At 42.7% G+C, this 12,698-nt stretch overlaps 1 protein-coding gene across 1 annotated transcript in view; it reads left to right on the forward strand.

Annotated features, from left to right (window-relative positions):
• The window catches only part of LOC149448846 (interferon-induced, double-stranded RNA-activated protein kinase-like), a 175,280-nt gene that overhangs the window by 10,781 nt on the left and 151,801 nt on the right, over nucleotides 1–12,698 (forward strand). Inside the window, exons 4-6 of the mRNA XM_089694190.1 lie at nucleotides 2,475–2,527; nucleotides 3,847–3,889; nucleotides 3,990–4,093. Coding sequence (XP_089550316.1) covers nucleotides 2,475–2,527; nucleotides 3,847–3,889; nucleotides 3,990–4,093 — 200 coding nt within the window. The remainder of the gene's footprint in view (nucleotides 1–2,474; nucleotides 2,528–3,846; nucleotides 3,890–3,989; nucleotides 4,094–12,698) is intronic.

Raw genomic sequence — 12,698 nt, forward strand, 5'->3', positions numbered from 1 at the left:
TACCAGGGGTCTGTAGGGAAAGGACAGTTAAATAGGGTTTGTAGGAGTTTGATAATCCTGGTCCAAAACCTTGCGAGCATTGGATAAGTCCCCCATGTATATAAGATGATGCCCGTCGGTAAGAGACAGGTGCAAATGTGTCAGGCAGGATGGGACTTTGTAGACCAGATTTTTAGCCAGTCTTTTCCCACTTGGAGATGTAAGTAGGTCTTGTGTGATGGGTGCAGTTATTTAATTGTGAGTAAAGGATAGATATCAATTTGCCAAAGGATCCTTCAAGGTAAAAAGGTTGAGAAACCTCACTCTAACAGGAAGTCAGTTTCGTATTGGATCTATTTATTTATTTGTTCTTTTAATGCAGAGTTCAGTATCACTTTAATTAAGACCCCCTACAAAATCCTGAAGAACATATGGGATATATGTACACCTACATAACCGTATACAGATTGCAATCTCATACCTCCTCTTATAAGTGGGTGACTCAGAAAGTAATAAAGCGAGACCATCGGCGTGACATCCAGGCAGATGGAATTTATAGAAAGAGTTGAGCTATATGACATTGAATATACCGTATTTTTTGCTCCATAAGACGCACTTTTTCCCCCCCAAAAAGGGGGGAAAATGTTAGTGCATCTTATGGAACGAATATGGAGCGGCCGGTCCGGTATTTCCACTGCTGCCGTGTCAGAATACAGGGCCGGTCGCTCAGCTCTGCAGTGGGACCTTACCTGTTCCTCTATCCAGCGCCGCGCTGTCTTCCCGGCTTCTGTAGTGTGGGCGCTCGGCTTGACAGCCGGGTGCCCAGTGCGCATGCGCGAGAAGCGGTGCACTTTGTGAATGGTAAGGCGGAACCTGGGACACATGACAGGTCTCAGAAGCCGCCGGACCAATCACAAAGCGCAGCGCTTCTCGCTCATGCGCACTGGGCACCCGGCTGTCAAGCCGAGCGCCCACACTACAGAAGCCGGGAAGACAGCGCGGCGCTGGATAGAGGAACAGGTAAGGTCCCACTGCAGAGCGGACACTAACCAAAGAACAACTCCGCGGAAGTAAGAGTGAGTACCTGTCAAATTCAGGTACCCGCTCCCCCCCTCCCCAAAGGTCAGCAGTCATCTCCTGTACTGTCCGCAGTCTCTGGTCATCTCCTGTACTGTGTCCGCGGTCTCTGGTCATCCCCTGTACTGTGTCCACGGTCTCTGATCATCTCCTGTACTGTGTCCGCGGTCTCTGGTCATCCCCTGTACTGTGTCCGCGGTCTCTGGTCATCCCCTGTACTGTGTCCGCGGTCTCTGGTCATCCCCTGTACTGTGTCCGCGGTCTCTGGTCATCCCCTGTACTGTGTCCGCGGTCTCTGGTCATCCCCTGTACTGTGTCCGCGGTCTCTGGTCATCCCCTGTACTGTGTCCGCGGTCTCTGGTCATCCCCTGTACTGTGTCCGCGGTCTCTGGTCATCCCCTGTACTGTGTCCGCGGTCTCTGGTCATCCCCTGTACTGTGTCCGCGGTCTCTGGTCATCTCCTGTACTGTGTCCGCGGTCTCTGGTCATCCATTTGGTTTTGAATATTTTTTTTCCTGTTTTCTGCCCCTAAAACCTAGGTGCGTCTTATGGTCAGGTGCATCTTATGGAGTGAAAAATACGGTAACTGTCGTAACAGGTTACATTTGAACAAAATCTGAACTCTGGAAACTGCCCAAAAAAATGCAGGTAGAAGGCAAAGGACTAGTCAACCAGTACTGCCTATGGTCTCTCTGCAGCTGATTTTTCCTCATTACTGACTTACAATGCTTGTTCTGCACTGTGTCTTTGTATGGAGGTGGCCAAATTTGTAGAGCAGAGCTTTTGCTTTCTCATGTTAGAGCCTCCTGCAAAACAGCAGTAAACAGAACAGCAGTTCCTGATTAGGTTTAGGAAAAAGAAACCGCTTAGACTTGAGCCTTTTGCACACTGGGCAAGTAGCCCCTTTGCATAAGGCTCCAGTATTTAGCTGTGGCTGTTGGGCACAGGTACACCATCTAGCCTTGCAGCATTATTTGTTTACAGTGGTGTGCATTGTGGATGAATGCCTGGAATGCAGACTGTGTTCTGGGCATTTGTCCATAGGTGCACAGTGCCCTAAATGTTCATAACACTAGGTGCACCGTCCAGCCACAACAGCTCTCTGACTCTTTTAGGGTTATACAGGCTGCCAGCAGCGGGGCTGGATGATGTTCCTGTGCCCTACAGCTGCAGCTAAATGCCAGGGACCTCCTGACTGGCAGCTTGTCTGAAGTAAATTTCATTATTATTCTTGCTGATAATCGATACTAGGGGGTATACGTGCTCTGATAAACTGAAAGCTTTATTAGTTGCACTTTTTTTTCTTTTTTTTTTCTTCTTGGTACATTTCTTTTTTTTTTTTTTTTCTTTTTTAAACCTTATGGCCAGAAAAGTACCACAGACAAACCCTGTGCTCATTTCCTCCGTTCTTTTTTCAGGCTCAGCTCTCTAAACCCGTTGTTCACCCGATGACTCCTTCTTCAGGCACAAGGTATCTCATGTATTTGCTATGGAGAAATGTAGTGTGGTACACATGTACAATGGATTGGGGAGGGGAAGAGGCCTGCAGGTCTGCTCAAGGGTGTCTTTTGTGTAAAGTCAGCAACCTATGTTATAACATAGGATAACCTTCATATGCTAAACCACACAACCAGGATCAGAGCTGAACTGCATTGGGCTGATCCATAGCCAGCAAATTGTGGCTATATTAAAGCTAAATTTTGATGTGCTTATACCTCACCTTCCCTGGCTCTTACTTTTGTTTTTCCCTGTCAACTTGGTCCAGAATCATAAATTTAGTGGTGTAATTTTAAACAGGTCAAATTACAGACTAAAATGTGTACTTTTGTAAACTAACTGTGGTCAAAACAGCATTTGTTAGTTTCTATTTTTTTTTCTCCTTTTTGTCTTGAGGATTGCAAAAAAATATATATTTTTGCAACACAGTACCTAAAAAAGAAAGTCCTTGGGAAAAAAACAATATATGTATTACTTTTGTTAAAGAAGAATTCCAGCTTTAACCAATATAACTATGCATATGCCATACTTGTGAGATCCTTCTAGTCCAGGGTCTCCAAACCCTTCAAACAAAGGGCCGGTTTACTATCCTTTAAACTTTAGGAGGGCCGGATTGTGACCAGTGGGGTAGAGAATGACACAGGCCCAGCATCAGTGAAAATAAACATCGGGTACTATTCCTCCCATTAACACCCATCATTGGTATTAATGGGAGAAATAATGCCCCATCATTGGTATCAATGTAAGAAATAGTGTCCCATTGTGTCAGTGGGAGGAATAGTACTTCATATCATTGGGAGGAATAGTGCTCAGAGGGCCAGATAAAGGCTAGCAAGGGGCCACATCTGGCCCTCAAGCCGCAATTTGGAGACCCCTGTTCTAATCTATAAGGTGTAAATCACTGTAATGGACATCACTACTCCAGTGAGCTCCACTAGCTTCCAGGTAACATGCAGAGTGGCTGCATTGTGAACACATGGGGTCGGCTGCCTGGCATGTGTGGTATTCAGGGAATGCTTTGCATTTTCTCAATGAAGATGCAACCAATACAACTGTGTAAAAAATGTAATAACTAGAATTCTTCTTTAGGAAGTGACAACGTGATTGTCAAATAGGTCTATAGCAGAAATGTAAAAATGGCTCTAGTCCATAGGGGTGGGGGTGTACAGGTGTGATCAATGAAGTGGTTAATCATGGCTACAGAAAGTGTATTTTAAGAGTATTTAACAATAACCTTAATAAACCCGGAATTCCTTTTCTAAGTATGATCGATGTAATGTTCCTCAATTGCAGCACTGAATACAGTACAGTCAATGGTGTCACAAGTACACTTGAGGTATGTGTTTATTTTAAATCTGATTTTTTTAAATTTATCTTTTGTTATTTTTGAACAGCCCAAAATGATATCATAGCTGCCTTCTTTTTTTATATATTAGCAATTCCCAAACTACATAGGAAGGTTTAATGAATATTGCCAGAAAAAAGGATTTATGCATTACAGTTTTGTGGATTCTCGAAGAGGGCCTCCTCATATTCCAGAGTAAGTAAAAGAAAAGTGAGTAAAAGTGAATGAATGTGTTGTGCAAATAGCTATATACTTGCTCCTTCTTTACATGTTGTGTGCGATAGACAGTGTGATGTTCCATGCTGCCAATTAATCATTTAGGAGCTCCAGTATACACCTGGTGAGACCAGCTTTACTCTGGCTCTTACATGAAGTGTTGATTTTTGTACAAGGATTTTCAGCTTTTTAACAACTTTCCACTTGCTCTCTAGTTCTAGGAGGACGTATCCATATTTCCTCTTAGAACTGCACCTTGTGTGCTCCCCCTGGGGCGTGCAGCAGCGTGATCTGTAACCAACTGTGTCCACCAGCAATCACATCTACCATGGCAATCACAGTTACAATAGTAAGCAAGGCTGTCTTTCAGGATGCCTTGCTTACTACTGTGTGATCTCTGTGACCAATGGCCCTGTACCTTGTGGAGATGGAAAAAAAACAGAAGTATTAATAGATTATTTTTTATCAATTAACAAAATGTAAAGTAAATGAACAGAAAAGTAATCCAATCCATATTTGGTGTGACCGATTTGCATTCAAAACTGCATCAATTCTTCTAGGTACACTTGCACACCATTCTTGATGGTGCTCGGCAGATTGTTCCAAACATCTTGGAGAACTAACCACAGATCTTTTCTGGATGTAGGCCTGTGTCAAATCCTTCTGTCTCTTCATGTAATCACAGACACACACGATTATGTTGAGTTTAGGGCTTGTGAGGGCCAGGATAATTTCCAGGACTCCTTTGTTCTTTACGCTAAAGACAGTTCTTAATGACATTGGCTGTATGTTTGTGGTCATTGCCCTGCTGCAGAATTTGGGGCCAATCACACGTTTCCCCGATGGTATGGCATGATGGATAAGTATCTGTCTGTATTTTTCAGGATTGAGGACAACATTGATTCTTACTAAATCTCCAACTCTATTTGCAGAAATGCTGGCCCAGCAGGCCTCCACCATTGGTCACTGTTGCCTGGGGACACATTATTTTACTGCTCTCCAGCCCTTCACGAAACTACCTCCTGCTACAGCCAAAAATGTCAAATTTTACCTCATCAGTCCAGAGCACCTGCTGACATTTTTCTGCACCCCAGTTCCTATGTTTTCGTGCATAGTTGAGTCGCTTATCCTTTTTTCCATGTATGACTTTTTGGCTGCAATTCTTCCATAAAGACCACTTTTGTCCGGACTTCTCTGGACAGTGGATGGGTGTACCTGGCTCCCACTGGTTTCTGCCATTTCTGTGCTATGGCAGTACTGTACATCTTCCAATGTTGAAGGGAAGTAATCACTGCGTATACGGTCTTCAACGTTGCCTAATCAATGGTGTCCTCCAATGCTCAGAAATACATGATGATTTATCTTCAGTGTAAAGGAGAACAAGCAGTCCTGGAAGTGGAAGTTTGGCCCCCTAGAAAGCCCTGATCTCAATATCATCAAGTCCGTCTGGGAATACAGGAAGAAACAGAAGGATTTAAGGTAGCCTACATCTACAGAAGGTTTGTGATTAATTCTCCAAGATGTTTGGGACAACCTACCTGCCGAGTTCCTTCAAAAACTGTGTGCAAGTGTACCTAGAAGAATTGATGCTGGTTTGAAGTCAAAGGGTAGTAGTCACACCAAATATTGATTTGATTTAGAATTTAATTCTGTTTGCTCACTTTTGCATTTTGTAAATTGATAAAAACAAATATACATTCAGGTCCATAAATATTGGGACATCGACACAATTCTAACATTTTTGGCTCTATACACCACCACAATGGATTTGAAATGAAACGATCAAGATGTGCTTTAACTGCCGACTGTCAGGTTTAATTTGAGGATATTTACATCCAAATCAGGTGAACGGTGTAGGAATTACAATAGTTTGCATGTGTGCCTCCCACTTGTTAAAGGACCAAAAGTAATGGGACAATTGGCTTCTCAGCTGTTCCATGGCCAGGTGTGTGTGTGTTATTCCCTCATTATCCCAATTAAAATGAGCAGATGAAAGGTCCAGAGTTCATTTCAAGTGTGCTATTTGCATTTGGAACCTGTTGCTGTCAACTCTCAAGATGAGATCCAAAGAGCTGTCACTATCAGTGAAGCAAGCCATCATTAGGCTGAAAAAACAAACCCATCAGAGAGATAAAAAAAACATTAGGCGTGGCCAAAGCAACAGTTTGGAACATCCTTAAAAATAAGGAACGCACCGGTGAGCTCAGCAACACCAAAAGACCTGGAAGACTACGGAAAACAACTGTGGTGGATGACCGAAGAATTATTTCCCTGATGAAGAAAACACCATTCACAACAGTTGGTCAGATCAAGAACACTCTCCAAGAGGTAGGTGTATGTGTGTCAAAGTCAACAATCAAGAGAAGACTTCACCAGAGTGAATACAGACGGTTCGCCACAAGATGTAAACCATTGGTGAGCCTCAAAAACAGGAAGGCCAGATTAGAGTTTGCCAAACGACATCTAAAAAAGCCTTCATAGTTCTGGAACAACATCCTATGGACAGATGAGACCAAGATCAACTTATACCAGAGTGATGGGAAGAGAAGAGTATGGAGAAGGAAAGGAACTGCTCCTGATCCTAAGCATACCACCTCATCAGTGAAGCATGGTGGTGGTAGTGTCATGGCGTGGGCATGTATGGCTGCCAATGGAACTGGTTCTGTATTTATTGATGATGTGACTGCTGACAAAAGCAGCAGGATGAATTCTGAAGTGTTTTGGGCAATATTATCTGCTCATATTCAGCCAAATGCTTCAGAACTCATTGGACGCCGCTTCACAGTGCAGATGGACTATGACCCAAAGCATACTGCAAAAGCAACCAAAGAGTTTTTTTAAGGGAAAGAAGTGGAATGTTATGCAATGGCCAAGTCAATCACCTGACCTGAATCTGATTGAGCATGCATTTCACTTGCTGAAGACAAAACTGAAGGGAAAATGCCCCAAGAACAAGCAGGAACTGAAGACAGTTGCAGTAGAGGCCTGGCAGCGCATCACCAGGGATGAAACCCAGAGTCTGGTGATGTCTATGCGTTCCAGACTTAAGGCTGCAATTGACTGCAAAGGATTTGCAACCAAGTATTAAAAAGTGAAAGTTAGATTTATGATTATTATTCTGTCCCATTACTTTTGGTCCCTTAACAAGTGGGAGGCACACATGCAAACTATTGTACTTCCTACACCGTTCACCTGATTTGGATGTAAATACCCTCAAATTAGAGCTGACAGTCTGCAGTTAAAACACATCTTGTTTGTTTCATTTCAAATCCATTGTGGTGGTGTATAGAGCCAAAAATGTTAGAATTGTGTCGATGTCCCAATATTTATGGACCTGACTGTATTTTATTTGTTAATAAATTAAATGCGTCGTGCTCCACAACCTTATTATATCTGTGATATAAACATATAATTTAAATACCTCCTATACCAATCATAAAATTGTGCTATTCCTAAATAAATATATCAAAAATGTATTAATGATGATAAAAATCAAATTACATATAATACACAATCGTGCTGAATATTCAATCAATATTGTATTCAAGTGAATGTGCCACACTAATCATATCTCCATAATTAAATAGTGCTGAAAAAGTGCATCCAAAAAATATATAAAAAATTAATATAAAAATTTAATATATAAAAAAATTTTAGTTTATTAATTGAGTTCACTCTGATTCAAATCTTGCTGTGCAGATGAAATAAACTCTTGCTGTGCTGAGAAATTTATGCGCTCACCTCACATATAGCCAAACTGTTAGTTAAGGCTAATATGGCAGCACAGTGGCTAAATGGTTAGCACTTTTGCCTGGCAGTACTAGGGTCGTTGGTTCGAATCCCAGCCACGGCACCACCTGTCTGGAGTTTGTTCTCCCTGTGCCTGCGTGGGTTTCCTCCGGGTACTCCACACACTCCAAAGACATGCTGGTAGGTTACTTTGATCCTGTCTAAATTGGCCCTATAATGTGTATGTATGAATGTAAGTTAGGGACCTTAGATTGTACACCCCTTGAGGGTTAGGGACTGATGTGAATGTACAATATAGATGTGTAAAGTGCTGCGTAAATTGATGACGCTATATAAGTACCTGAAATAAATAAATAACGCTTTTGTTTCCTAAATGGACCAGATGGTATTTTCCATGCTGAAAAGATATATTCCAGGATCTGGTGGATAGACCGTACTGCCACCCTTCTCCCACTGGGGGTCTCCTAGATTCTTTCCTGGCCGCACTGTGTCTCAGTGGATGGATGAGGTATTTCCCTCTCGTCCTGCAGGGGTCTGTATACTGCCTCCACCTGTAGAAGGTGAAGCAGAATTTATTGATTTCGCTCCTGATTCTTGAAGTTGTGCTCACACGCACTCATGTTCAGCAGGGAAGCAGTAACGAGACACCCAGCTCTGGTAGAAAATACTAGAAGAAGGTACTATTTGTTATACTCAGGATCAAATAGAAGGCAGCAAGCTTTGAAAAGCACAATAGTGAGATGGATCAAAACAGACATTATGATAGTATATCAGCCGCAAAACCTACCACCTCCCAGTGACATCACAGCCCACTCTACCAGAGCTTGGGCTTCCTCTTTTGCAGGAAAAGCAGGGGCTATGTCGGAGCAGATCTGCTGGGCAGTGACATGGTCGATCTTTAAATCCTTTGCAAGGTACTATCACATTGACCACCGGTCAAATCATGATCAAACTTTTGGTAAGACTCCAGGCGGTGGACCCTTCCTAGTATGTATTCCTTGTTACATCCTCCCAGATGCTGCCTTGGAAGACGACTTGAGAAAACGGGTACATGGTAACTCCTTTTCTAGGAGCAGCACTCATTCCCTCCCTAAAGTGTAACATTCTTTTGCTTCAGTAGATTGGGCTTTAAGGCCACCTGTTGTTCTTTCAGTAATTTTATATTACTGAGGCAGGCAGGTATGTGTGAACTTTTTATGATAGTGGACATTGTTTCATGTTAATTTTTTTTACATTCTTTATTTAAAGGATTGCAACAGATAACAAGAAATATATAGATTCCTATGTACATGTCCAACATAAGATGTTGCACATTGCGGAGGACAAATAGAAAAATAAATGTATAAATATCCAATATGCATGGATACAGATAGACATACACTGCAATGTCAAATAGGATAAAACCGTTCCTGTATCTAATACAAAGCAGTTCAAATATGAGTCAAATATGGATACAGATAACTAAGGGCGTGCAAATCCCAAACTTATTTTTTACAATTTTATCAAGACAGAAACAGGAGAGAAAGAGAGAAAAAAAAGGGGGGGGGGGGAGTGCCTCTGAGGGTACTTGGGGGAGGCGCATCTCAACCTCCTATCCATAGACAAAGCCGACAGAAGGAGACTACGCTAGTCAAAGTCATACATATTGCCTATATTAATCAGGGAAACTAAAAAGATTCCAATAAAACCACCTGGTCTTATGTTCCTCAGTTTTGTCATGCAAGGTTGAGGTCAGGTTCCCTAGTTCTATATCATTCACCCTTGCAAGCCATTGGGCAACTGTCAGGGGAGATTGCTGTTTCCATGAGCTAGGAATGCATGCCAGTTCCGCATTTAACAGGTGCTTCAGAAGAGATTTATGACACCGCTTCTGCGATAGGGGAGTTAGATTGAGCAGAATTGCAGCAGGATTATCTTGCAGGGAGATGTCTGTAAATTTGTGAATGTGGAGCACAGGTTGCCAGAAGGTTTGAAGTTTAGGGCATTCCCAAAAGATATGTAAGAGAGTACCTACCGATGAACCACATCTCCAACAACAATCATTTTGTTGAGGGTACTGTTTTGCAAGGACCGACGGAGTCCTGTACCAAGGCGTCATTATCTTGTAGGTGGTGTCTTGATATTTGTTACAGAGGGACAATTTGTGTGCAAAGAAAGTATGCGTTCCTTTTGGGAATCTGAGAAATTAACCTGTAAGTCTCTTTTTGACTTAACCAAATAGGGGGGTCGGACTGAGCATTGAGATCTTGGAGGTAATTGTAAGAGGTAGAAAGAGAGCTTTGGATCAGGCCTTGTGATTTCCTCACCTTGGCAATGATATTGATATACAGGGTAATAAAGGGGAAAATCGCAAGGTGATTATTTTGGTGAAAAGCTTCAAATCACAATTCAGGAGTGAAGTCTATAGCAACCACACAAAAGCGGATCCTTACCCTGTTTGGCAATCACAGATATGTTAGCATGCAAAAGATCGGACGGAACAACTTTGCCATCCGTAATAGCATTAAAGGCATTAGTGAAATGAGGTGCTAGAATCGAGTGGAAGGATTTATAATAGGCTATGGTGAAACCATCTTGTCCCGGTGCCTTTCCTGGTTGGGTAGAGGCTAGTGCTACAGCGAATTCCTCTGCTGAGATAGGTTGGGACAATGCGTCTCTTTTGTTATCTGTAAGTGTTGGAAGGTTTGAATCTCGTATATTTTGGCACATATCAATAAGCATCTTTGAGCTCGGAGGAGTTGTCGAGGAGAGATCCAGGTTGTAGAGCTTAGAGTAAAAATCTCTGAAAGTTTTAGCTAGATTCGGAGTAGAGTGAATCTTTTGACCTGACTGGGAGGAAAGGGCGGATACATAGGTTTTGGAACGTTTGGCCCTCAGAGCATTGGCCAGTAATCGGCCACATTTGTCCCCAAACTCATAGAAGGAGCAGTGGGCCTTCAATAAAACATGTTTAGCTTCATAAAGGGAGTGCTCGTGAATAGAGGTCTGTTTCAATCGTATGATCCAGTCCTGTCTTATGTGCGTGCTCTAGGACATGAAGCCGAGTCAGGAGGTCAGACAACTTTTTTGCTCTTTTCTGCTTGGCCAAATGGCCATGCTTAAACGGAATCCCTCGTACAAAGCACTTATGGGCAGACTATACTGAAAGCATGTTATCTACGGAATTTACGTTGTTGGCAAAAAATGTGGTAAGTTCTTGATGTATATCTGTAGCAATGCTGGGGTCTTTCAGAAGGGACTCATTAAGTCGCCAAGACAAAGATTGAGGCTGTGTGTCGTGTGCACCGATAATTCCAAAAAGATTGGCGCGTGGTCTGATAGAGGGATATTACCAATTTCCGCCTTGGAGACCTGGGGGATGGTTGAGTGTTAAGCGGAAAGAAATCAATTCTAGTATAGGAGCCATGCATAAAAGAAAAGGAGGTAAAATCTTTTTCTTGTGGGTGCAATATATATATATATATATATATATATATATATATATATATATATATATATATATATATATATATATATACATATATATACACACACACACACACACACAAGTTGATGGGTATGGAGAAGGTCTAAAAGATGGTCCCTAACCCTCCTGGGTATACTGGAGGAGCCCTTAGAGGAGTCTTGGTGAGGGTCTAGGGTCAGATTAAGATCACCCCCCAATATTGGAGTCCCCTCTAAAAAGGAGTCGAGTGTAGAGAGGAATTTCTCAAGTGTCGGAAGCAGGTCACTGTTAGCAAGTAAATGTTTGCAAGGGTAAATGTATGTTTATAGATCCAGCCTTTAATCTGCAGGAACCTGCCCTCCATGATCCGTGCAGACATCAAGGAGTTGCCAGGGAAGAATTCGATATTAAAATGCTGGTACCCTTGGATTTAGAGGATGGAGACGTACTACGATAAACCATTGGAAAATGCTTGTTTTATAGTTTAGGAATTTTGTCAAGTTTAAAATGAGTTTCCTGAAGGAAGACTATCTGTGCTCTATGTCTCCAGAGTTCTGCCAAGCAGCTTGTTCATTTCTCAGGAGAATTCAATCCCTTTAATGTTCCAAGAGAGGATCTTAATTGCCATGGTGGCACTGGTCACAACACTTTAACCCCCCTCCACCGAATGAGGGAGAAAAGGAGGGGAAGGAAAAAGAAGGGGGGAGGAGAAGTGAGGTGGGGGGAGAGGAGGCAAAAAAAGAAAGGGAGAGCAAGAAAAGAGCCAACAGGACGGAATTAGAGCAAGCTGCAGAAAATAAATACCCTACAATGCAATCTCCATAGAGGGAGTCTACTGCCGCCAGGGCAGAGAAGGCCTAAAGTGGGAGGCGGTAAGGCACTAACAATTACAGAGCTCCGGCTGCATGGGACCTCACAGCATGTATGGAGGGTCACTGTGAGCCAAGCTAGGCTGTCCCGTGGAGCAGAATAATAAATATATCGGCAGACAATCCAACAAACACAAACCATAAAATGAGAACACATCAACATGTAAAATATGAGTAAACAAATATCACCTCTAAGGAGGGCCACTGTATTCGGGTAACCTGAGTAGAATAGGGAAATTACCCAAGAGAGAGGAAAAAAAAAAGGGGGGAAGGGTAGGGAGGGCTATGAAGGGCAGGAGGGAGGTAAAGGGGGGGAACAAAGGAGTGGAAGGGGAGGGAATAAGAAGGAGCAGGGTAGGGGAAAGAAGGGAAAGGGCACGGCAATCATAAGCAAGAATACTGTGTGGCATAACAAACAGTGATGTCAAGTGTTTCATGTTTATAAGTGTGAGGAGCCCTATCTCTAAGATGCTGCACTGGAAGACTTCCTAGAAGAGGAGCTACCAGGTATTTAACTGTG

This window comes from Staurois parvus, unplaced genomic scaffold, assembly GCF_062004578.1.
Source record: "Staurois parvus isolate SC_StPar_1 unplaced genomic scaffold, SC_StPar_1.0 ptg000655l, whole genome shotgun sequence".
Taxonomy (NCBI): domain Eukaryota; kingdom Metazoa; phylum Chordata; class Amphibia; order Anura; family Ranidae; genus Staurois; species Staurois parvus.